We start from the raw sequence: 27,151 nt of genomic DNA, 5'->3' as shown, positions 1-27,151 counted from the left end.
CCCCTCACTGTTGTCATCCCTTATGCCAACACACACACACACACACACACACACACACACAAAGACGACTTGAGCCTTCCCACGTCTGGGCATTTTCTCCGCTGATCCTCATTATTGTTTATGTTGATGATTTCTCATCCTAACTGTCGCTGCTGTGCCAGCCAAACTTTGACTCACTTAGCAACTGTTCAACAAGTGGGTGTTAAAGCCTCAGTGCAAATATTCTCCAGAAGCCTTAGAATGCAAGACAGCAGCCTCTAGTGTTAAAGGTAGAGTTCAGTCCTGCTCTGGCTGTCTGTGATCTCTCTGTGATCTCCGCTTGGATTTATGTCCTCCAGTCAGGGCACACAATTCTCTTGACTTATGAGCTTCGTCACATCTCTGCTAGTCTTCACACTTACGTAACAGAAAATCACCCATAATGCTTTGCCGTGCATTCATAATGTTTTCATTTCTGCAGCCTGTGTGTTCTGGCATTCATCTCTAATATTTCAAAGAGCCAGGAGATGTTTGCTCTGTCACCAAGCAACCGACTGAGGTGTGATAGGAAGCTGTATCTAATTGTTCCGCTGCTTCAGTAAAAGCAGTTTTCTCATCTTGATAATTTCTGTCGTCCGGACTTTTGCTCCACAGTGATTTTCAGCCCAGGCAGCTAGTAGAGGGGTTTCAGGTTTGAGGTATAACCGACCGTATTTCTACTTAGCACCAGAGAATTATGTTGCTTTCAACTGTCAAAGCTGCCTGGACAAAAGTAGAGGAAGGCCCACCATAAAATAAGACACTTTGGCACGATGTAAATCACATAGGGTGTGTAGGTGAGCTGCAGTATATAGCAGGTACTGCCTAGGCCATAGCCAAGCCTCTGCTTAGCTTCTTGTTGGCATCACTTCATAGGAAATATGTGCTTTGACAGTAAATGGCTTCCGTTTCAGTTGTTTCTCCTGTATGTGTGTGTGTGTTTGTGTGTGTGTGCGCACTTGTGTGTGTCTCAGAAATTTCTGGGAACTCTGAGGACATCCCTCTGGTGCGCTGGAGGCAGCAGTGGCTGGAGAATGGCACGCTACTCTTCCACATCCACCACCAAGACGGCAGCCTGACCCTTCCCGAACCAACCGAAGATCCAGCCAACAATTCTGCAAAGGAGGAGCTCCGCATCTTGCACATCTCTGTGATGGTAAAACACTCTGTTCTTGGTTACAAAGCAGCTATAAACACAATTTTGAATTTAGATGAATAATTTCTTAAATTTTGACATGCAGGATACATAGTTTGTCAGCCCCAAAAAAAAATCTTTGCAGGTGAAAATGATAAAGGACCTTATTGAGAGGTTCAGATTTAGTCAGATTCAACAGAGTTTTTAAGTGTGTTTTTGAGTTTGGGTTTCCTCCCAGGTACCATCTATGTGATAAGATAACTTATCCCCTCTTGTTTTTGTTTCCTGCGTATTCCAAATGTAACAGCTGAGTGCACACGCAGATAAATCCTGCAGATGTCCGTCATGGAACAATAGCTAGCTTTAGTGCCAGAAGTGTTTCATTTACAAAGCATCCCTGTCTTACACCTCTCTCTCGCTCTCTCTCATTCTCTCACTCACTCACTCACTCACTCACTCAACACGGTAAAATAATCATCCTTTTGTCCCAAATTTACAAGATAATGCAGCGCCTGAGTTGTTTATGTTGAACGCATATTGAGTGCATGGTGTGCACTCTGTCCTGCTGTTCTGCAGCCTGTCACAGGACACAACAAACACAGGCTCACCCTGGAGTGAGAGAGACTGTCACAACCGGGGAGGAGACGAGGTTACACTTGAAGCAATAGATGTGTTCTTTCACCCTTCTTATGTCAGACGCTGCACAAACACTCATTTATTTAAAAAAAAAAAAGTAACAGATTTGGTTGCTGAATGTAAACGTTTGCATGCGAGCAATATATCAAACCTTATCTGCCATGTCGGCAGAGTAGGAAATGAATCCGCAGATCTCCCCTCTTGCCTGAGGAAATGTATATTTATTAGATCTTAGATATGCCACACCTTCTCCCACTGCCCTTTTCCAGCCCAATGACATTACAATCATGCTTTGATGGATGATATGTATTTCCAGACATTGAAAGCTTATTATAGCTGCATACACAAATGATTAGTCAGCTTGAGAAGACTTTTGCCAGTAGCTACATCTGCTGGAGAGAGAGAGAGAGAGAGAGAGAGAGAGAGAGAGAGAGAGAGAGCAATGCTTTGACATACGTTGAATGTCAATGACCTTAAGACCTTCAAATCATGACGAATAACTGACCTTGACTATCCCCTCGGATGTTTTGCATATGCTAGCAAACGCCAAGGCACTCTTACAGGCTTGAACAGTGACAACATTCTATATATGAGGAAATGAGTTAGCCAGTGTAAGCGGTTCTGCTTCTTACATCTTTGATTTTTTTGTCTCTCTTTCTTCCCTCTAATTTCACATTTTTACTCCATGCTTTATCTGCATTTCACATCCCATCAACCGCAGGTCTGTGTCTTTGTGCTCCCTGCTCTGCTAATTCCTCATCCTGAAATAGCTGCGGTGGCAGCGCTGCCACCAGGGTGTTTTTCATGAAGGTGTGGGTAGAGAAGGATTAGCATGCAGATATGAGCAGACCGTGACAACAGATGGAAGCGGTGTTGCTGCGGTGCTGCCCAGGCCCCTCTGCAGCTTGCCACCCGGCTGGAGGCCCTGACCTATAAATCCAAACGCGTGTCACTTGTTCAACTCCTTGTGGAGACAAAAATCCCCTATGAAGGCTGTTTTATGGGCCTTTTAGCTGAAGCACCCACCTGTCTCTTCGTTACCAGGTGTCCCACTTTATGTGTACCTACACAGGATTTTTATCACTTGTGCTGCATCTCACATTTTGAGTTAAGGGTGCACCAATTTGATTGGAAATCCAAACCACTAAAGGACAGATGCTTTTCTAAATTCTGGCATTTATAACTGTTATGAAGAAAGCAGGAAAGGCCGTCATCACATGGCTGCAGCTGATGTCACTCAAATTGCACCCTTGGGTTGAGTTCTTGTTCCCATTTTCAGTTTTTACTGCCTGTGATGCAATCACTGGGTAGAATCTAGTCACCTTCAGCCATGCGAGTTTAGGTGGAACATGATTGAAACTATGAAATGTCTTTTTTTTTTAGATTCATGTGGCGGGAATACAATTTTCATGCGGAATGTAGGGATACAAAGGTGTAATCCGTAGACGCTGTAATGGTTGAACTTGAACAGTGAGTAATCCAGTTCTGATTTTAATTATCCACGTTTGACTACTGTGCTTTGAAATCCCGGTAAAACAGTGCCGGACTGTCAGGTATCAACTAAAGTGAGTAAAAAGTATTCACTGAGCCCAGAGATGTGAAACATGCCAGTTGGTTTCCACCTTTCTGAGAACCTCTGAATATAAATCCTCAGCGCATGAACTGCACGATGATCTGTGGCCAGATAAGCACTTTTTTTTAGCACAATGCCAGTCAGACTATCTAAAATAAACAAGACATTTTTCCACCGGTGATGTTATTATCATTTATTTATATTTCCCAGCAGAACTGTGGATCAGTATCAAAATTTGAACCTCAGGTGTGATTCAGAGGAGAAGTGACTTTGTCAAGTGCACCAAACATTGTAATCAAACGTCGCATGGTCAGAATAGTGAGGATACCGAGACTCACATTTCGGTGCTCACTAGACTTGGCTTGTTTGGTCCGCACCAGAGTTTGGATGAGCTCTTGGACCAGACCAACACCACCAAAAACACCCCATGGCTGGTTTTAGGAGGACCGAAGAGCTCAGGTGTGAAAGGGAGGTGACTTTCTCCCGTTGCTCAGTGGTATTTTTGATGTGGGCTGGTCTCATGCAGTGTTCAAAGCGCCTCCCTTTGCATTCACATCCAACAAGGTGACCACAGTAACCCTCCTGGCAACAGCTGGTCATCCATAATAAATGACAAACCTTGTGTACCGTATGTAGCAACACCAGGTGAGACACTAGAGCAGCTCCAACTAACGTCCTCAGTCCCAGCCCCTCCTGCATGGAGAACTGCAGACTCTCTCCATTCTGCTCTCATGAAGACAATTAAACAAAAAAAAACATATGAATTTAAAATGCCATTAGATAATCAATACAGTGGGATTCGCTTATCTGCTGAGACGCTTCCAGAGTCTCATGGCTAAACACAATTGTCTCATTTTAATTTGCAAATTTTAATCTGCTGCTGTTTTCCTATACAGTCTCAGTGGATCAATTTAATAATCATCGCATACAGCACACAGACATACAAATCAAATTCTATGTATTCATATGTTGCAAAAGCTTAAGGGTTAAAAGTGCTGTTTTTCTCCTATTTTTTTTTTCTTGACATAATAAAATAACTTTTCAATTTGTCCGAATGTTTTTGCAAACTTATGGGGGGGGGAGAAAAGAAGCTGAAACTAAATGAAACGCAGGTAATGAGTGAGAGGAGACAGTGTCCTAATAACCCTCATCTGCTGTCAGTGCTGCACCAGGACCTGTTCAGCGCGGACAGCTCTAGTTGTGCAAGTTCCCACTTGGTATTAAAATGTGCCTCAAACCAGATCGCTTAAGATGTTCAGCAGTATTTCTCTATCAGCTGAGGGGGGAAGAGAAACTATACTTAGATCTGAACCTGATAGCAGGCCAGTGTCTCCGATGTCTCTCTAATACAATACAATTATTGTGCAGCTTCCAAGTGTAGCGAGCCCTCCACTACAAATCCATGACATTGTGTAACTCTAATATGCAGATTAGCAACTTTAGTGTGAATAAGTAGATACTCAGGCCCTGATCACAGCTGGTATTAGAATACGTCCTGAGCCACCCAATCAGCGGTCAGTGGTCAGCCTTTAAACCTGGCTTGTACACTCAGTAGGTCCTGAGATCCGATCTGTAGAACCGCATTTGGAGGTGGTCTAGGCCACATGTTGTTAGAAGTGTGTTTTGGGTACGCAAATGCGTCTTGAGCCTCACTGAAGGACCAACTTTAAGTGGAAATACCACTGTTCAACACACAAACTGTTGTGTATTATTACATCTAAACGCGTGAGTCAGTAGTGAGACAATACGGTGATTTCTTGTTTTTTGCTTTGAATCGCCAACTGCTAAACACAGGAAAGCCTCACCGGCTGCACTGCTTGCAACGTTATTAAAAGCAAAAGTCTAACACTTGTCAGCTGCTCTCTCTCTGTGATAGACTGAGTGGTGTGTTGATCCACAGATGAACCAGCGCATACTCATGTGTGCCCCTTGTATTAAATATTGTACATAAATCCACCGGTTAAAATATTGCAAACAGAAGAACTGCAGGTGTTTACTTGCATGCAGCACAAGGCCGTGGTATCAGATCACAGGAGACACATTTTAAAGGAAAGCGTGAACGCACTCAGCAGAGCCGACCACTTGTAATCAGATTACACCAGGAAGGATATGAATATTAGATGCGCACGGGGCCTCGCCACTTCCTGGGTGCGTTCATACTAGAAGCTGCCACCTCAGAATTGCTGAGGAAGCATCTCAATAGCAAAGCTGAACAGAGAATGCTGCAGGCTCAGCCCATACAACCACTTTTACTGGACAGTGCAAACTTTGGGCAATATGGTCAGATTTGGATTGATCAACTGCGCGGGAGCCCGGGAGACAAGATTTTACTGTGGATCAGTAGTGTGGAAAAAAAAAAAAAAAGCCCCTCACTGTGCCCTCTCAGCCTGAAAGGTAACGAGGATTGGTGTCTGCCAGAGCTGCATGGCGCCTGATGTTGACAGCATCATATGCTGCCTGGCTGCTCCTTTGTTTCTGTCTCTTTGTTGTGGTGGATTAGAACTTCAACGCTGTTTGGATTTAAATCTTTACTCAGAAAACACAGGAAAGTGAACAAATACGTGAAAAATATCTTCCATCATATCGTCTTTTCTTGCTGCAGTGAAAGACACAATATTTCTTGTATTTGACAACTTGTGTCAATTCCAGCATAATGTGGATGAAAATTATCCAGATTAAACTGAAATTGATGTATTGCTGCAACATAGGGTAAAGCTTCTGGTAACAGATATTAATCAGATATGTGGGGGGGACAAACAAAAAAATATCATCTTCCGTAAAACCAAAAAAGACACACTGCAGAATCTTTCTGTAAAGAAAGACGTCTCAACTTGGCAAATAAGATTGTGGATCACAAAAAAAACGCCCCTTTTTATTCTAAATGTAACTCTCAGACTTGTATGTCTAAGGGCTCTGAATGTGTTTTTGTGGACCAACGTTTTACACCCCGAGGAAATTCTTTTGAAGGAATATTTGTGTCAATAAGGCAGAAGGATTTTCATGAGGATCTTTGCGTCTCTTGTGGGATTGACAACTATGGCAAGTACACAAGGCTCGGATTTCAGGAAAAGCCATGGATAACACTACAAATAATTGTGTGTTTGTGTGGATATCATCGCCTGCATGATTCTGCAAGTTAAACACAATCAGTCAGGAGCATGTCTGGTTTTTTTCAGCAATACCACTTAAGTCCTGATAAGTAATTGTCATTATTAGGGCCAGAGTGCTTGACAGTGCTAGGGCTCTATTGAAATGCAAAGAATTATTCTTGTACTTTTCTTCTCCATCTCTCTTTGCAGACTGAACATGCTCAACAACTCAGGAAAAATCTGGCTTGGGAAATTTGTAGGTCTCTTCAATGTGCAACCTGAAAAAAAAAAAAAAGCAAAAAGCTCCATGGCACCCATTTGAAATTTTTGTATAAATAAGGAAAAACACGTGGCGCAAGCAGAATTGCTAGTTTCAAGACTTTATCACGCCGAGTGCCCTCGCCCTTTAACCAGCAAATGAGCTTGTACATGCGCTGGTAAGTGCTTGCTCATTTTCATGGGGTGTGGTCTGGTACAACCACGTCATAATGCTATTTTGGGACATGGGAAAATATTTGTGCCACAGATCAAGACGAGGCTGGTCTTTGGTGAAAGGCGCTTTGTGTGAGTGCTATTTAAAGGGCACATCAATCAGCGAGCAAATGTGCGGCATTGCAGTGCAGTTTTCCTGATCCCAGATAGCTTGGAAACATGGGCTGGCACCTTCCTCCAGCCCTGCTTCAGCTCCGATGGCTTGGGTGGATTCCTTCTGCTCCTGTGTAAGATTTGCTTGCGCACCATGAGGTCCAATTCTTCAGATGAGATACGCTCACATCTCCCAAGTTGAAATGCGTGCACCACTGAAATAGCAACACACCAAGTCCTGGTGCAACCTGAACTTTGAAAAGGAATGACACATTGCATTCTGATTGGTTTGACGATGTCACACACCTATGATTAATTAGGTGTCTAATGGCGGCTTCTTTGCGCTCTGATTACCCGCATTCTAAATACCAAAATAAGGCTGAACACGGCCGAACAGACAGCACTCATTGCACCCACAGAGGTTGTGAGCAATGATTGGTTGCTGCAAAAGCAGCACATTCTTCAGTCAAGCTGTAACTTGTAGTACTCCCCTCTTACTAATATTTTCACAAAACTGCAGCTTGAAAGTCACTGTTGTCATATCACTCACCGGTCCTTGAAGTTCTGCTCACGCTGTGGGAGGGAGGATTATACGTCTCCCATCCGTGTTTGGAAGGTGGTAGAGGCTAATTTGACCTCTTGGCCTGTGCAGGCATGGAGGGATGTATAGAAAATTCCACCGCACCTCTAACTCAGGCCTGCACCTCCTCAGAGGAGCACATGCCAAGTATGGCAATGATTGAAAGAATTTTATTGTGTGAATCGTCAGACTTTTAGAGATTTCTTGCATTTATTGATTGATTTTTTAAAAATTTGATAACTCCTCTGAAATATGCGTGATGTTCTCTCTATTATCAACAGTGTGCGTATTTTGTCTGATTTTGTCTGCATTTGGTTGGCTGAGTAAAGCAGTACTTTCGGTTGAGCACCACTTCATTTCACATCTCATAATTTCATAGCTTTGCATGAACCTGTAATGTGAGCCACATTATGGAAAGACAGGCAGACACGCACAGAACAATATCAAGTGCCAGATTACGAGGGTCGGGGGGTGGTGGTCATTGTGACACAGCTCAGCTCATGACATATTGATATTCATGTCCTGACCCTCCTAAAACCGCCGTTGATAGCATTGATCGCGTAAACCTTAAATCAATGCGACCCTGACCACTTGTAAAGCAGTATCCTCGCTTGAATCTCAGCCACCAGAGCGGCTCTCAGAGCATCACAGCATGCTGTGTTTTTGAAAAGCCGGCCAAGTGAGACAAACCGATCCATAGCTTCCCCCCCTCCCAGCTTCCCCCATGGGCTGCAAGGAAGGCACACAGCCCTGAAGCCTGCCCTGTTGGTACTGCTGCTGAATGTCTGATTCAGGCAGCAGAGCACCACAAACATGCAGAAATTGTATCAGAAACTTGGAAAAACTGCATTGTTTAGTATTTAATGTTTCTTATTGACATGTATCAAATGTCGAATTGGGGGCGGGGAGAGCATAATGAAGGTTATTTTATTTCAATATTAAAATATTGGACTCAAGCTGGATGGATACAGAAACATTGGACACTGGATATCTTGATATTGCTGCTGGACAAGGATGGGAATGAGTGAAGCTACGTGTGTAGTTGTTATCAATATCAGCTCCGGTGAATGGCTCCCTTTAAATTTCTCTGAAGCTACAATTTTGAGAAATATACTAATTGTAAGATTTTTTTAAATGTCAGACAAGCAAGATCCAGAAACCCACTGGATGACTGACTGTTAGCTTGGCTGCAATGAACGCTAACAACGTATGCTGTCATCCACAGTAATCGGCCGTTCTCCAGGCCAACTTCTATTAAATGAAACTTTATCAAAATCCATCCACAACTTTATCCAACAGTTGATTTAATAATTTGTTTTTAGTTTCATAGCGGTAAAGTAGAGGTCACAGTCTGTGATGCTCAGTCCATGTTTCCTCTCTCTGGCCTCGTGAAGCGTTTCAAGCTGTGCCTCAGTGAGCACACAGGAAAAAAAATCAGTCAGACCTTTACATGGCATCTGCATCAAATACTTTCTGCTGTGTTGGGATTTTAGTGAAGGCCAGTGTCTTACAGAGCAGACGGCATGCTTTTAATAAATCAGACTTGCACAGGAGCTCTGAAAGGGTACGGGTTAGTCGGCTGCTTTATTGTCTCTTTTCAAATTTAAGAGACATCACACTTACTGAAAAAAAAAAAGAGAGAACCGTGGACGTCTCGCTTCAAATTAATTTCTTAAACTTTGAAAGATGGGATGTGAAAAGATTGACCTCATGGCCACCCAAATGTTTGAGAAATAAAGACACTTTCCCAACTCCTCATCTTTTTGGTTAATTCAAAAATGTTCATCATCCATCATCAAGGGAGACATGGAATGACTGTCAATAACACACAACAACTTAGAAAAACTATGAATGCAAAAGGAAGCAAAGAACGTTCTCATCCTGCAGTGAAATGATTTTCTGTTTCAGGATGTCTAAAAAAAAGAGAGCGTCTGATAAATGTTACCCAAGTGTGTGTGAAAATGTCCTTCCCTTGTAGGTCAAAATATATAAAAGTGTGATTGTCAATTTAATTTGCTTGACATTTTGTTCTTTTGGACAAAATATTCTGTCTTATCTGAACCAAGAGACTTGGTAATCGTCCCACTTTCCCATCTCTAATGGTAATTGAATATCAGAGGCTTTATGCAGAAACACCAAAAGCTATTTTTCCTTATATTCCACCTCACATTTCTCATTTTCAGAGTATTTGTAGAAATGTGGTGAATTTCTGCCTCTCATTCACTGCCACAAAATGTATTAGTTACACCTGGATGAGTCTAAAAATTAGTTTCTGCGTTTGTGCAGATGAAACTTCCGGAAATGAAAGTTGCTTGAAACCAGTTGAACATTCGTGCCTTGTGAGATTCAGAATAAGGATAAACCAGCCAAGTGTTCAAATCTAAGACGTGCACCTACAGCAAGATGAATGTTTAATCGGAGAAGCATATATACAACAGGGAAAGAGAATAGAACTGAACATAATTGGCATTAATGGATTTGACTGGAGAAATGGTATTGGAAAAAAAGACAGCAAGCACATGATTAGAATATTCGATGACTTCAGTCCTTTATAGAAGAGCAAATATAACACAGCATGGTTCAGACAGTGAAAGTCAAAAACAATATGAATTCATGTTGAATAAACAATGATGGTTTAGTATTTTCCCATCAAATTGGTGTGGGCTACTGCTGGACCTCTGTGGTACCCCGTTCAGATCCCACTGACCTAAAACTACAGAGTCCAACAGCTCCTGGCTCGGCTAAACTGTGCGTCTATCCTTCCTCTTCTTCTCCTTGAGGAAGCGCCCCTTATAATAAAACTTGTAACGGCTCCCCCTTCCACATGACCTCGAAAACACACAGCCTTACGCGTGTGGACCACATTTGTTGATCAGCAGAACTAGCAAGACCCTGTTCTAGCTGTTGACCTCATCTGATCCCGACCCGTGTTTTTGAAAACAGAGGTGAGGGCGTTTTCTCAAACTGCCTCCCATCTTTCGCCAGATCTGCTGAATCTGTGGTTTGTTTTCAAAGACGGAGGCTAGAAACTCATTTGTAAACTGAATGCTTGCCTTTTTATAAATTCAGTGTCCTCTTCTTTGCCTTTAGCTGTATCCACTTCGTTCAGTTTTTGTGTATACGGTTCATCTGTATGTGTGTATCTGTTAGCTTTTATTTCTCTCTATTTCAGCCGTCTCTCAATTTTTGTCCGTTTCATCTGTTTGTTTGTGTTTATGTGGACTGCATACTTGTTTCTGTACGTGTTTTGTTTCCTTGATGCAAAACGCTTAAACTTTAAAAAGTCAGACACAAAAAAAAAGTTTATTATTCTTATTTTTGTCATGTTGGCAGTATTGTGCCACGACAGTTTTTCACCTTTTAAACATTGTGACACTCGTACAGGAGGAGTGCTTATTCAAAATAGATCTGCGTATTTATCTTGAAGGTAGATTCTGAAAACCTGCTTGTTATTGCATCTTCACTGCACTTAACAGACTTTGCCATGTTGTGGAAACTTTATTTTCCCATAGATGTTTTTTTGTTTTTTTGTTTTTAACTTGATTTAATGTGTTACCGTCTCTCAAACAGCGGTGTGAAAATGTTTCGTGTGGTGTTTTGCAGCGCTGGTAAATACGTTTGAATTGGAAAAAAAAAAGTGTTTTGATCATCGTTCTTCTTGATGATCAGACAAATAAACTGGGTCCTAAAAGAATTTAAAAAAACCCCAAAAAAAACCTGCATATTGATATTTTCCCCAACATTTTCAACGTCTTGTTGCATATATATATTCAAAATACAACAAAAATTTCACAACCAACAATTTCATTACTCCCTAGAGATTAACTATTTCAATTACAAATGTCAAATACGTCAAAGCGGTGGTTTCTCAGCATGCCGTGCCACGACCTCCTGCTAGATCACCTAATTAAATTGGATGGTTTCACCTGTTCCTGTCATTAATACTCATTTCTTGTGTAGAAAGTCGGCTGTGACGCGTGGGAAACGGCGGTTGTGTGAGCCTTCACATTTGTTCAATGTCAAAATCACCAATGGCTCATAAATTCCACCGTTATTAAACCGAACATTTCGAATAAAATTGCGTCTCATTAGAGGTATTTAGGTTTAATTCTTCATTAACGTTGACCCTGGATTTAAGACTGCAGCGCAGTTACAGATGCAGGAAAGAATTTAAGGTGGAATATTTTTTTAATAATTTAGCATTGTCAATCTATTGCTTGAGTCCTCCCCCCCCCAAACTGATAAAATATTAAATTTGTAAACCGTTGCATACTGAAGGTTATAATCAGAACACCTGTGTTTTTTTTTTCTTCTAGTGTCTGTTTTTAGTTGATGTAATTTTCATGGATACGTCAGAGATTGAATGACCAGGAGGGGGAGGTATTGCAAGAAAATCGTATAAATCTGAGTAAATTTTAAATAAAGTCTAAAATACTGACTTTATCTGGTGGAACAAGTTCAAATATAGAAGCTTCGGCAGAAACATTCCTTCTCTGAGATCTCTTCCAGCAGCGATTAATAAAACTGCTTAGAGAATTCACGCTCTGCCGATAGAAGACAAATGGTGACATCAGTGTTTGCCTCTCTGAGGTCGGTAGTGACTTCAAAAATGAATTAGCTCCTTGATGATGTAGATTCTACAAGACTTTTATTTCTTCTAAATAAGAGATGGATTTTGATGAATTCTACCATCTCACATGGGCTGGAAGGCAGGCCCGACCCTGGACTGGACCAAATCCGTAGTCCTACATCCATGTCTTCATATCTGATCAATTTGATTCTGATCAGGTTTATTATCCTGATTGTGAACTTCCTCTTGCTATCTCCGTAGCTGTTAGATGGAGATCTTTATGCCTTCCTGCGTCTGAATGCCTCGCATGTGGAAGCTAAGTGGCAGATTGATAGCTCAACTCTAATCCCATGGCTGCTCTGTCAGACTGAGAAAGGCCATGTCTCCCGCTCTTCCATTCAGGACTTCCATGACATGAGTGTAAGTCATAAGAAGCACTGGTGCCATTATAACATCATCCTCATCCGTTAGTAAGTGGATTATAGAGCTGGAGCACTGGCATGGTCTGATGTGTGCTTCGGTTTTATTGGCTCTATTACAGGATATAGACCACTTAGTCCTCACTTGGATTCCTACTAATGCCAGACATTAAACAGTTTTTTTTCCATATCTCCTCTTTTGACCCCCCCCCCCCCCAATGCATGGGGGCTAATGCAGGGTGATGGTCTACATTTGTCACTTAGGTAGATTTGATTCAAATCCATTTGAAATATTTGACATTTGATATCATCCTCTAGTTTACTCAGGGATGAATGATACAATGGCGCTTCTTTGACATACATTCTTTAACCCTTTAAGTATGTATGTCAAAGAAGCGCTATTGTATCATTCATCCCTGAGTAAACTAGAGGATGATATCAAATGTCAAATATTTCAAATGGATTTGATTTTAGTTGGCTAATTTGAAAATTCCTTTCTCAAGCAGGGCCTTGAATTCATCATGCAAAATTCAAGCAAATCCCCACTCCCATGTATTCATGGGGGGGGGGGGGCTGGACTCCTTGGTTTTCCTCCTCTCATTGTTCCTCCTGTTTTATTAATCTGAGATTTGCATTTATGTTCATATTAATTTGTCGAGATTTTATGTAACCTCATTTCATGCAACACAAGTCCATATAAACATGTTTTTTTCATAGAAAAGTATCATGATAAAATGCAACATATGAAACTGATCACTTTAGTATTTTGGGAAATTAATGCAAAGTAAATATGAGAACTTCTCCAAACATTTAAAAGCAATGAAACCTCCTGTTTCAGTGTCACGGCAGCACCATTATTCCAGAGTTGGCGGTTACCTCATTACTTTCCAGTCAGTCTACACCGGATCATCGGAGAGCCACACCACCTCCCACCAGTTCCATATGTAGCTACGAGTCCTGGATGTCTGCCAGAGTCGGTGTGTAACACCTTTCCCAGTCACAGGGACGGAATTAGACCCTGATTGTTCTGTCCGGAAGCTTCCAGTGACTTCTTGTTTGGTGAGCAAAGCAGAGAGGCTTATAAGTGCTGGGTTATCAGCCTTCACTCACCTCTTTAATCAAATACTAACCTCTCAGCTGATGTCTTCACATCTTTCTTCACTGAAAAAACAGCCAGCCACCAGTGGCCAATGCTCTTAAGGGCGAGGCACCAAAGGCTTGTAGCTCTGCTGGTACCCCTTGTTTTCTCTCTTTCTGTGTCTTCTCCTGTTTCCAGCTTAGAGCGAGGTTTGTTGAGTGTTACTCTCACCAGGGCCAACATGCCCCCCCCCCCCCCCCCCCCGTCTTTCGATTCCCCCGCTGATGACCACTAATGTTGCCTCCTTCAATCAGTCACAGGTCTGACAGAAAAGCCAGCGCGCAAACATGGAGGGCTACTGCCATTCTTTTGGAGTTGTCAGCCATCTGTTGAATAAACGATCACTCTCCCCACTTTGGGCTCCGCTGATCCAGAGAGGCTGCAGGCCATAAAAACCACCATAATGAGCCAAAAGACCCTAAAAGGGAAGGCAGAGCAGACTGCAGAGTGTGTGATAATTCTGTTTTGTCACCATGACTGATGCTTGTCACATTACGCATGCTTATGCATCATTCATACAGATGAGTGATTAGTGCAGCCTTTAAGTATTAATGCTTATAGTGTCATTTGTCAGTAGGGAACAATAGCGTAGTGTACAGTCGTGGTTTGATCCGAGTATGACAACTTCATCTGTGACTTTCAAAGTGCTGCGACTTGAATAATTACAAACCAAATGACTCCGCTCTCCTTTTTGACCACTGTGCATGCTGATTTACTGCACAAGTGGCCCATATAATGGTGTCATTTGTTAATGTCCTTGACTATGCAGATTAAATAAACAACTTATGCAAATAGGCCTATACTTTTGTCAGTTTAAATTAATATGAGCAACTGAAATCCCCATTTTCATTCAGCCACTGAAATCTTAATGTTTGAAAAGAGATTTTTATGTTAATTGCTGATTAAAATCCATATTTTAAGTCTTTTTTTCCTTTTTTTTTTTTTTTGCTTATCTTTCCATAACTGAGTGTTTTACCGAAGTGGCACACAATGTACGTCTAATTGAATTTGTTTTCTTGCTCTTTACTAATTTTCACTGAACCGCTGTTCCACTGATGTTGTTGCAAGACCATTTCTCACAACAGTTTAAACTCTACTTTGTATTCCTCCACTGATATTTAACAGAGTTGTGAGGATCTGGACCAGCAGACTGCAGGGAGAACTGTTACAACACTTCTTTTGTTCACATTTTAAATGACCTTCTAGTTTTCTGGCTGGAAGTGATTCATTCTGTGTTTTTTTTTTTTGCTTTTTTTTTTGTTAAAGTCTGCCTCCATAGGCACATTTTTTTGACATTCTCATATTTTTTTTTGACATTTACCAGATTTCAGTTCCCTGCTGGGTATCAGATAGGATAAAACGGTAAATTTCACATAATGTACACGACCCGCTGTGTATTTTAATCCAAATTATGATCATGTCTGCATGTTATCTCCTCCTTCCTGTCACTTCTCCCTCTCTATCCCTCTAAGTAAGCTAAAATTGCACATAATGGATTTAGATAAATGAAACGGCCCAGAAATCTGCTATCATTGCCTTTATTCATGGAGAGATATGGGCTGATATTAAAACTAACAACTTATCTCTCTCCTTCCTGTGTGCCCTCTCTCCCTCTTCCTTCCTCTCTCTGGTTTATGTCCCCCGTGTTGACCCGTCCTCTGTCGGTTTCTGCGTCCGTCCCCTCCGCTGACCTGTCCTCAAGGGAGAGCCGAACACCCTTAATCTGTCCGTCTTGTGACGCGTCTAATCCCCTACAACAGCGTACCCTGCTGCAGAATCCCCAAAGTGTCTCATAAGTCATTAAAATCAAAAAGAGAAGGAGCCAAACAGAAGTGGTCATGTGACCTGACCCAGTCGCCTGGCATCAGCGCTTCCTGCATGTGTGAGCTGATATTCAAAGTCACAGTCAACGTCTGCCTCCTGTGTTTTCACACACTGCGAGCGCAGTTGTATTCCGTGTGACTCTTCCTCTATTTCCGTGTTGTCAGCGGCTCCTCGTGATCACACGGGTGTTGGAGGGGAACAGCGATGCCAACTTCTCAATGAATCACTCCATTTTATTTCAACCGGAACAGTTTTTGTTCATTTCTAGGAACACGGTGATCTGAGTGATGGAGCAACAATTCAAGTCAATGTACTCAGGTTAGCTAGAATAAGTCATGATAATTAAATAGTGAAATGATCACCTGACTTTGACCCATCCTGGTGATACTCTGTCAAGCTAACCTGTTTTGTTGTTGTTGTTGTTGTTTTTTTACCCACAATTATCACCTTCAGCACATGTTTTTGTCACGTGGCAATGTTTTCATTGTCTCAGTGGTGCAACACCATTTTATGTTTTGTTTAGGTTTGATGTACTGTTGTTTTACGGCAACGGCCTGATTCCTTTTTTCTTTTATGTCTGTCTTTTATAAGAATTCAATGATATATTGGCAATACTTCAGGATAAATGCGCTTTTAGTTGTGTTAACCTACTCAACCTGCACGTGGCCCAACATGTGTTCGATCCATCTACATACCCTCTACAGGAGAGACTGCCTGGTCCCATGAAAACCTCCCCTTGTCCCCTTGACTTTAGAGCCGCTTCCTTGTTATTGATTCCACCAGTCCTCGTGTGCCCTCTATCAGCAAGACGTTATTGACATCTGGTCCCGTCCTTGCATATTTCCAACAAGCTGCTCTTCAACCACTTTTAGCGGGAAAACAAAACAAAACATACTGTACGTCTTGACCCTTCCTCATCTAAAGACTGTGTTGCTCTAGGTTACCTTTAGAGTCCAGGTCATGGAGGAAGTGGTTGCTAGGCAGCTTACGGCGCTCTTTGGGCGAAAACGTTCATTCTCTCAATGGCATTTGATTAAAATTTCTCTAATCAGATCTGATTGGCTGGCTCGGTCTTCAGGTGGACTTATTTGCTTCCTCTTCCTATATTGATTACTTTAAGTCGATTTAAGATAGGAAGACTGTTTTTGGACAGACAAATATTGACCAGCAGTGGTTCCCATCTTGACCCGTCATCATCCTGGAGGTGAAGTATCTGCTCTTGATCCGGTGCTATTGAGCCCCCTGTAAGAGGCGCCGCTGTGGTTCCGGGCACCAGTCTTACACCACTAATCTCTGCTCCCATTTAGATGAGTCACAGATGATTGCTCATGCATTTATTTGCTCCTCTTCACCTGTCTTAGTAACACATACCTAATGGAGGGTCTAAGTAGCATTAACTGGTGTCTCATCAAATTTAGAATTCAATTCAAGACCCTTGTGGTCTCAGGGTCCGCCTGCGGCAGCCACATTAACCCAGTAGAAACCTCAGGTTCTCCGATCGCTGCAGGCTCAAGACTGAAAAAGTGCACGGAACCTAAACTTTCGAACTCTCTCCCATGGCACTTGGAGATCTGTGAAGAATTTCAAAAAGCAGCTCAAAAGCATTTGTTTGGACTCACTTTGGTCTAGTTTGATTTGTGTCGAGCCGCATTTGCAATTAAAATACAAAGAGGTTCACTTAGAGGAAATTTCTGAAAGGGAAATCTGAGCATCATGACATCTCATGTGTTATGCTTCACTGCCACATGTGCAATGATGTCACCTGGTCGCTACCGTAGTAAAAGGAAAAAAATCAACAATGTTTCTGATCCTGTGTGTGTTTTATTTTTACTTGAGACATGTAAGTGTTCTTTTCTCATTTCAAAATGAAACTGAAAAACTGCACAAGGGCTTGTGAGAATATAGTGCTTTATTTTATGCATTTTAAAGAAAAGTACAGCAGATTGAGTCTGTAACCAGTTCACATCCTGACAGTCTCAGTTAATTTTATCATAAAGAAATCTCATCATATTCTCTTCCACTTCTTGTTGTCTTGGCCTCAGATCAGATTTGAGTGACTATGATTGCTCAGAGCTGCAGCTTCTGTCTCTGCGAGGAGCTTCAGTTCTTTCACTGTGAATGATCATGTAAGAGTCTGTCCGTTCTTGATTCTCAGCTCGGTTTCTGCTGCCCTCTTTTCTTAGACGTCTCCACTCTTCTCTGACTTGATTTCTTCTCCGAGTTTAGTCCAGCCTTCAACTTTTCACCTCGTTCCTCTCCTCATTTGTCAAATCCGGGCACAGTGTTGACCAAAACGCAGCACTTTGATTGGCTAAGTTACATCACATGTATGAAATTGCTGTTATTCATTTTCTGGCATGTTAACCAGTGCTGGATGTGATAAATCAAAATCATTTATGGGTCTGGAAAGGATGGCCACGGGGTCTGGACCCAGGGCAACCATTAGTGACCTGTGGTTTAGACTATTATCGTCGTTATGCCTGGTTTTAATTACTTAGTTATTTATTTGGTTGGCTGCATTTGGCAGGCCAAATTTGGTGTCAGCTAATTGCAGTTTTGTCTTTTCACCTCTTGTATTTATATCTGGTTTTCTGCCTTTATTGTCTGCTGCTCTTGTTTGCTCTTTCATCTTCTAACATTTTAGTTGCGTACCACTTTGTGATGTCTGGTCTTGAAAGGTGCGAAAGGAATGATTAAAAAAAAATCATAGAAAAAAAGAATAGATAATAATGAGCAGAAATGCTTCAACACAGTGGTTCTAGACGTAGATTCCATGCACAATTTCATCACATAAAAAATTACATTTACGTACATTTGTGACATTGTTTCGTTTCAACCATACACTAACAGCTCGTCGATGAGTTGTCGAGTCTTAGCAACGCAACATGCTTTCTTTCAGACATGTCTCAAAGCAAGAATTTATGAATAAGTATAATCAAACTCAGAGAAAAAGAAAAGAGGAGGCAGCCAACAGAATTTGACTTTAGAGAAAAAGCTACTAAGGATTTGTGTTTTTTTGGCTGATCTCTCATTGTCTGATTCATTTTTTTTGCTCTCCATCCCCCGATAGAAAGAAATAAGACATTCTGTATGAAGGAAGCGCTGCTTTAACAATTTGAACATTGACCTCAGAAGTGGTTAAAAGGAAAAAAAATCACGAGGGATAAGTAGTACCACGTAGCTTTAAATTAGGATACATCATCCAGGAACTGCCTTCTCCACATCCCCATAGTTCCCTTCAAGGTGAAGTGGCCTCACAGTACAGCAAGAGCGCCTGTCAGTTAAAAACACTGGAGGTGTTATTGGTCTCTAACTTGCATCTGTTGGCATCACAGCTTTGACTTTGATTTGTATTCTACTTGGCAACATTCTCTGACTCTGCTTCCACCTCTGACTCTCCATCTCCTTTCCTGCTTTGTTCTTCTCTGACATTTTTTTCCCCCCTCCTGTCTCTGCTCCGAATGCCTCCTCCCCCCCAGGGTGGGATGATCGCCCTTCTGCTGTCCATCCTTTGCCTGGTCCTGATCCTCTACACCCGCAGACGCTGGTGTAAACGCCGTCGTATCCCTCAGCCTCAGAAGAGCGCCAGCGCAGAGGCGGCTAATGAGATTCACTACATCCCTTCGGTGCTGATGGGAGGCCAGGCCCGGGAGAGCCTGAGGAACTCCAGGGGTCAGGGGCCCAACTCCAGCGGTACCCTCAGTATCCGGGAGACTCCCATTCTGGATGGGTACGTGCAGTGTTTGTGTGGCTGGATGTGAGGGAATGGAGTAAGACACAGTCGTTCAAGTAAACACATGGAGGAGCTGAGAGTAAATGGGTTGTGTTATTGAGATAAATCATCAGGTTGGTCAATCCAGATTTTACAGCAGCATCAAGAGGCGGCACGAGTTGAAACCACACAAGCAGGTAAAATGAGCTCAACTGTGAACGGCACACTTATTTTTTATTTGCATGAGGTTCTGAAACTGCCCTCCTATCCTTAGATCCAGTCACACTGTGAGATCCAGACTCCATCTACCACGTCAGCCATGTGTGGCATTTTATACTGATTCAGAATAGATAACTAATTCAATTCCACCCCCCACCCCCACCCCCCAGGTACGAGTACGACATCACCGACCTGCGTCACCATCTGCAGCGGGAATGTATGAACGGTGGCGAGGAATTTGCCAGCCAAGTCACCCGAACGCTGGACTCCCTCCAAGGCTGTAACGACAAGAACAACATGGACCTGACACCGGGTAGGATGCTGACCCACAGACAAACACACTCATTACTGTATCAGCTGTGGAATTAGGATTCTACTGAAACTATTTCTACAGGCATATAAAAAAAAAAGTGTATTGTTTACTACTTTTTTGGAGAATGAGATTATTTTCCCTGCAGGAAACTGTATAATTACTGTAACACAGTTGCAATCATTTGAAATAATCAGTGTGAAACTACAGAAAACAAATTGGATTTTTAATTGAATATTCTATCATATGATATTTCATCCATGTGGGGAGCCATCGCCAGAGTAAATGTAGATGCTTCGATACAGGGATAACGTATTTTTCTCCTGAAAGCAATTAAATTGAAATTTAAAAAAATAGAAAAGTGACGCAAGATTCTCAAAATCAAGTTTGCGCAGGGTGTTTATTCCTCTCTGGTCCATCCAAGTGCTTGCAAAGACTATATTTCAGAGAACATGGAGTGTATATATTATTCTCAGGTTTGTTACGTGTACTGTGTAGCTCCATCCTGTTATAAAGTCCAAACAGCCCACCCAGAGGTGATGCAAGGACAGTTACCCCCTGCATTACGCATTTATGATTGTTAATGTCGCCGACTGGGCAAATGCAAAATGCAGGCCACAGTCCATGCATGGAATGTTGAAGGATATAAACACTGGAGAGAGGTCACACAGAGGAAAGGCCCTGAGGTCCGGGTTCAAATGATGAAGATTTAATTTAATTCTTTGGGCCGTCCTGACCTTTCTTTGTGGAAAAAGAAAATCATTCTAAATACACTTGTGTTTTCACTTGTTGGGAGCTGTTGCTAACTTCAGGGCTAAGCTGCAAGACACAGGAAATTTGGCCTTAAGGGGTTCTAGCATTCATTCAGCAACAAATAGCTTAGACTATACACAAACACACACACGCGCATGCAACCATTGTTCAACTGACACACTCGAACAGGATCTCCAACGCACGCACACACTCTCCTGTTTCTTAAAGTTTTTTGTTGTTGTTGTTGCTTGTATCAAACAAAGACAGCGTTTAGCTGCTAATTTCTCCGCTACGTTCTCCAACTGTGCGTCTTTAATGAACCCTTCTGTGAAGATCATTCTCTGTGGGTTCATCACCACGAGCGACGCCACTGACATCACATGTTGTCATTTCATGTTAAAATATCACTTTTTAGTGCCTTTAGCAACACATTTTCTCTTTTGACTTCCTCACAGTAAGAAAAAAAAAAACACCCTGTATTTAGTCGGATGAACATTTGTTTGACTTTGAATATGAAATCGCAGCAGTGGGAAATATTCTATTAGCAGTAATTTAATACAGCTGATAAGACTGAGGAAAGGCTACTGTCAGGCTGATAATCGTAAAATAAAATCAAGAGCAGTGGAAGTGGATCAGATTTTAGTTCTTAAATGAGTTTAAGGGTGTTAGGAAAACCTGCAAGTGGTTCTAATATTTTTGTTGATTGGTGTCAATATTGGGTTGATTTCTAGAAAATTGTAACTTTATTGCAAACACACGATATGCTGATTTGTTGTTGTTCTTCTTGGTAGTTTAAAAAAAAAAGGAATTAAGTCATAACTAACTCTCATCCAGCTAAGAGCAACACAGCATCTGCTCATCTCTGATGTTTAGACAGCAACCTTTCAGCTGGAACTCTGGACACGCGTGACTTTTCTCTCCCTGAGTCCTTAATGACATCCCGCTTCTCCACAGTGAGTGACAACACCAAGCTGGCGCTGATGAACAAATACAAAGACAACATCATCGCCACCAGTCCGATCGACAGTAACCACCAGCAGAACACGCTGCTTCCCCACAACACCTCCACCAGCCAACGCAAACGTCTCTCCAGCAACACCCGCGGTGAGTGAGTAGCTGTCTCCCGGTGACTGATAGAGGAGAACGTAGGAACCCACTGTTCCATACTGAAGCTTCTCTCCACCAGCAGCAGCGCGCGACGTGCTGCTCCACTTTTAGTGATGATGGTTTCAGTGTTAGATCCAAAAACTACTGATACAGTAAGTTTAACCCTTTGGTGTGCACAACTGTTAGGTAGAGCAAATATTGAGTAAATATAACTCGTAGCCACCAGTACCACCATGTCTCAAAAATGATTAACAATTAAAAAAAAAAGGCTTAATTTAATTATATTTTTATGGTAAAAGTACAAAAAGATAAAACTAATATACTGTCGTTGAGTATCTTCTATTGCAGTAACAACTTGTGGGCATTTATGTGCATTTATATATATATATATATATATATATATATATATATATATATATATATATATTTATTTATTTTTTAATCCTACACTTATGCATGAACATGCACCATTGGTAATATCACATATTTCTCAGTTAGAGGACATTTGGATCTAATGCCTATTTTTTTCTATACCAGCGAGATGAACAAATCTTTTTTTACGAAAAGACTGCAACTCTAAGGACCTGCACCAAATATAAAGAATGATTAGCATCAACCATAGAGCCACAATGTCAATAGTTTTGGTCCCTTTGATCATTTTTACCACATGGCATAATAAGGATGTTGAAACATCCTGGATTTTTCCTTCAAGCATCTCTGGAGATTCGGGATCTGCATCCAGCTCCTCAGTAAGAAATTGCAATGAATCGCTGGATGTCAGCGCACAGCTCTAATCACTGAGAACCTAAGTTATGCCTTAAAGTCCCAAGTAATAGTTGTTTTTTTTTTAAATTCTAACTGCTGGATAAACATGGAAAGTAAAAGCAGAATTTAAATTAGTTGCAGGACACTGAGATTAAACAATCCCTGAGAGATTAATGAGCTCAGCACAGTAAATCAGTGAAAAACGCTTAGTGTGAAATTCCTTCCCCTGCAACGTTAAATTCCTGTCAGCCTCACTCAGTAACAACTGCAAGTACTTTAAATCCATTGTCACCATCATGATCTTCATCATCATCATCATCATCATCATCTTATATCTCCACCCCCCCCTCCCCCACTTTCACCTGCCCCCCTCCCCCAGCTGTGACAGCACCAGATTGAGCAGAACAGGAAATGAAGAGCAAGGTTACACCAGATGAAATGGAGAGATATTACCCCATTGTGATAAACAAGAAGAAAAAGAAGGCGGTGACATTTTCAAAATGTCATTTTGAACATTTCCAGTTTGACCTCACATTATAATTCATCTTCCTCTACGCTTGGCTGCACTGCTCCTTTATTATCAACCCAGTCCTGAGCAGAAATACCTCAGCAATTACCCTCTTTTCCAGCAAAGCAAAGAAAAAAGCACCCCAATTCCTAGATGCATTTGATGCGATTTTAGATTTGGTTCCCGCCAGTGCCACAGCTTTGAGTTGCAGCCGCAGCAGAGTTGAGCGTGTCCTCACACCTCAGTGGCAGTCACGTCGCTATCGGAGACGGGTTGTGAACCTTGATTATTTTGGGGTTATGGCTTGGCTGAAAGTGTTGATGGGACACTTGTGATGTAGGTGTGTTGTGGTTTGAAGACGCTATTGTTGTCGACTAGGCAAGGCTATGGGCTGGAACTAAGGTGGTGACACTAGTCTGGTGTGTATATACTGCAGGAGTAAATAAGAGAACCAGTGGCAGGAAACATGGGCTTGTTTCTAGATGGGGGGGGGGGGGGGGGGGGTAGATTGCCGGCAGCATCTTCACTTCCTATCTGACTAACAAGTCAGTTGTTTCTCCTCAAGAAGCGAGTTTGTCTTTAGTTTTAAAACAGGACTGGTGTGTTGGGATCAGCAAACTAAACCGATGACTTACAGCCCACCACGAGGACTCCCTCGTGATGCAACTTTTACAGATAAGCCACACCCCTTTTTTGCCTCAATGAAGAGCAGTTCAGAGATTGTGGTAAGACGATGAAAAACAATATCTCTGACAGAGTTCAGTCCCTCCAGGATTCCACTGAGGGTTTGGTTTTGGGGTTTTTTTGGTAATTTTTGCTGCTTTATCTGCAGCAGATTTTCTTTAAAATTCAGATGAAATTTGTGGAATTTTTTGGGTTTTCTTTGTTTTCTTTTTTCGTTTGGCAGTAAAATCGCTGCAACTTGTAAAATTTGATGTAAAAATTGAGATTTGTGGAAAAAAATGCAAACTGCTTTTCTTCAACAAATGCCTGTGTAAGGTTTACGTGTTGTCACGATGCCCTGGACGTCAAGGGGCACAATTATAACCCATGAAGTACTGTTCACGTAATGATGTTACATTCGCTTTCTACATCTGAGACTGTTGGTTACTTGTACTGTTCTTACCTTTGTATTTATGTTCATGAATTAGTTTAATACAAGCTATATGAACTGGAAGTTAAGCCAGGTTGCCTAGCAACAAACCAGTTGATTGCATGAGCTGTTGTTCATCCTCCAAGAATATTTGTTTTGGGGAATATTACAGCTAACATGTAAACAGGAATGTTTTCACAGATGTGGCACATACAGATCCAACTCTTTGCCGATTTTTGTTTTTGTCCAACTTAAGCGCAAGAATTTTGAACATATTCAAGCTCCTGCGTATTCCACTGAATGTGGCTGATTTTGCATCCGTGGATGCGACTCCCATTTCCCTGGAGGGACTGATGATGCTGGGACTTGGCTGAAGGTTGCCCCCCTCAAGTACTAAATGGTTGTTTTGATTATATAACTGCTGCTCTTAAAGTTGCCATTCTGGATTGTAGTTCTTCACTTGTTCCTGTTGCTGTGCTCCCTCATCCTCTTGACTATTGATGTGTTGTGAGAGAAAATTGTCATTCTGGTGTGTTCCTCTCTCGCTCAGCTCGCTGGGCATAATAACTTTTTTTTTTATTGTTGGTTTATAAGAGGTACTTGTGCATGCTGAATCGGGGGTCAACATCCCACAGTGAATATTAAGAAGGTCCTGTCTTGTTTTCATGACAGTGTTCAGTGCAGCACCTTCTGTGTAATGAATACTTGCTGTGTTCCATTTAGTCCTAATTCCTCAGAAGACAGTTTTATTCTCCCTTCTAAGCCGGGCGGGGACGGGTCGGACCGTTACAATCCCGGCGCTGTCCTGGTGAGGAAGGTTGAAGGAAATGAAACACGCCTCCCGTCTCTTTTTGTGTTTCTGACAACTACTTAAAAGAACTTTCCTCTCAAATTTGAACATTTTCAAACGTTGATGAAGGAAATCTTCCTGTCGCCCTTGTTTTTCATTTTGACTTTGATGTTGTGGGAGACTTCAGATTCAGTCAATTTCAGCTCCACATTTCGGTGACGGGTCAACCTGTGCTCATATTCTCTGAAGATGTAAGGCTTTCCTCTCTCTCCCTCCCCCAAAGGCCTCTTCTTGTTGAGGGGGGAGACACACTGTCACTCGTTTGAAGCACTTGAAGTTATTCAAGTGCAGAACTAACGCATTGTAGCCCCCTGTGTCCTTCATGCCCCCCCATGCACCCAGGCTGTCCCTGACGTCTGAGCTCTGTTCAGGTGCTTTGTTGGCTTGATTTTCACCTGTGAAAATCTAATGAGTTATACCACAAGTATTAAATAGATAACTATGTACAGTTTCAGAAGATTTGTGGCTATTTTTTTGAATATTTTGCCAGTTTAGGTCATCAGACATGAGCACAAATGATAAATAAAATATTGTGAATGGAAGAAAAAAAATTCTGGCACATAAAACCCTGGTTATACTGAAATTAATTGGTTACAAATTGATTTTTATTTTTTTTTTTTCAGTTTTTCTACACACAAAGCCATAATCACATGGAACTTGACTGTTGCGTGACATCAGTTTGTAGCCTGGCTATGACCAAAAACTTATACCTTAAAACTTTCTGGAAAATCATTTTGTAAAATGACTTCATCGTCCTGCAATCATGGCAACAATATAAGCTTAACTGTACCACCACACAAGCCCCACCCTCACGAAGCAGCAGGAAATGCGTAGGTATTCAATAATACTGTACTGGCTGTTGCTTGATTATTTTGGAATGCCTGCCCAAAAAAAGGAGAAAATAGACATGGCAATCCATTCAATATTTGATATATTTCTGTGACAGATTGTACAGATTCAGAAAATAGCTTGTAGGATGGAACCTCGTGGTGCGGGTGGCGTGGAGGCAGCAGAGGGAGATGGAACTCCTCTGATTAGTCTTCAGGAACATCCGGATGGATGGAGGAGAGGTGCAGGGGAGCAGATGCCTTCCATGGTCATCCTGAACCAGGAGGTGTGTGTGTGTGTGTGTGTGTGTGTGTGTGTGTGTGTGTGTGTGTGTGTGTGTGTGTGTGTGTGTGTGTGTGTGTGTGTGTGTGTGTGTGTGTGTGTGTGTGGTGGGAGGGTTCAGGTGGAGTGACATCAGAACTGTGAATGAAAGGGGTTCTGACAGCGCGGGAAGTAGAGGTGACGGAGGACAGACAAACAGGATGTGGCAGGAATTCCCAGCAGAAGAGGAAAAGAGAAGATCTTACTTATTGAACCTTCATTTATCAATTCTTCCTCTCACACATTTGACAGATCACATATTCTTCGACCTTAAACAAACGCCACTTAACGACTCACGCTCCTGCCATTCGACCTGAACTGTTCACTCAGCACTTTTTTCCTGGTTTTGAAGTCAAATATCTCTACAAATATTGGATAGCTATTAAAATTCACTGTAGGTATTTATTTCCCTGTAGAATAACTAATTTTAGCGATCCCTTAACTTTTCATCTCATGATCGCTTAATCCACTTTTAATTATTCACTTACAAAGCTACCCAATCAGCTTCCGGGCTTCTCTTTGTTTTCTAATTCGTAAAAACTAGATTCTGGCTACTCTGCCACAGCATTGTATCAGGAATTGTGGCTTGTGATGCTAAAAATGATTTAACACGTTGAATCTCAATGATCAAAATGTGACAGATATTTCTGTCAAGGTCAACTACAAGGACTTGAAGGTTAAGAAAGAATGATGTTATTATATTACCCATCAGAAAGAGCCGTAAGCTACAAAAATGACATAACTGCCACTTTAATTAAAGAATATTATACCTCTAAAGCAGAGGAACCATTTCATCTCCACTGTTGCTGCAGTGACAAACAAACACACATATTAACATAAAGTCAGCTGCACACTTTTTACACACTGTGGAGGATGTTATGAGCACGCACACACACACACACACACAGCCTGAGACAAACTGGAGATGTGTTCCGTCCGTGGCACGGAGCGCGGTTTTTAATCAGCCACCCTGGCTGTGTTTGTTCTGGCTGTAGACGACCCTGCGTTGGCCGGTGAGAGTCAGCCCACAGCACAGGCGGATCCGTCTCTGTGGTGATCGTGTGCGGCAACGCAAAAGAACAAAACCCAAATGTGTTACACGGTGACGGCCACGTCTG

At 41.9% G+C, this 27,151-nt stretch overlaps 1 protein-coding gene and 1 long non-coding RNA gene across 5 annotated transcripts in view; one reads left to right on the top strand and one right to left on the bottom strand.

Annotated features, from left to right (window-relative positions):
- Positions 1 to 27,151, top strand: part of astn1 (astrotactin 1) — a 304,706-nt gene that overhangs the window by 50,375 nt on the left and 227,180 nt on the right. For all 4 annotated transcript variants that reach the window (XM_086203885.1, XM_086203887.1, XM_086203888.1 and 1 more), the window contains exons 2-5: positions 993 to 1,174; positions 19,047 to 19,297; positions 19,669 to 19,811; positions 21,516 to 21,665. In XM_086203885.1, the coding sequence (XP_086060011.1) occupies positions 993 to 1,174; positions 19,047 to 19,297; positions 19,669 to 19,811; positions 21,516 to 21,665 (726 nt within the window). The remainder of the gene's footprint in view (positions 1 to 992; positions 1,175 to 19,046; positions 19,298 to 19,668; positions 19,812 to 21,515; positions 21,666 to 27,151) is intronic.
- The window catches only part of LOC147261724 (uncharacterized), a 34,606-nt gene continuing 24,934 nt past the window's right edge, over positions 17,480 to 27,151 (bottom strand). Inside the window, exons 5-6 of the long non-coding RNA XR_015115838.1 lie at positions 19,691 to 19,776; positions 17,480 to 19,318 (exon numbers count right to left, since the gene is read on the bottom strand). This is a non-coding gene — a long non-coding RNA (uncharacterized LOC147261724). The remainder of the gene's footprint in view (positions 19,319 to 19,690; positions 19,777 to 27,151) is intronic.

Source organism: Aulostomus chinensis, chromosome 5, assembly GCF_037954235.1.
Source record: "Aulostomus chinensis isolate RoL2024-O1b breed Wild chromosome 5, RoL_Achi_v1.0, whole genome shotgun sequence".
Lineage (NCBI taxonomy): Eukaryota > Metazoa > Chordata > Actinopteri > Syngnathiformes > Aulostomidae > Aulostomus > Aulostomus chinensis.
This window is presented reverse-complemented; position numbering and strand designations above follow the sequence as displayed.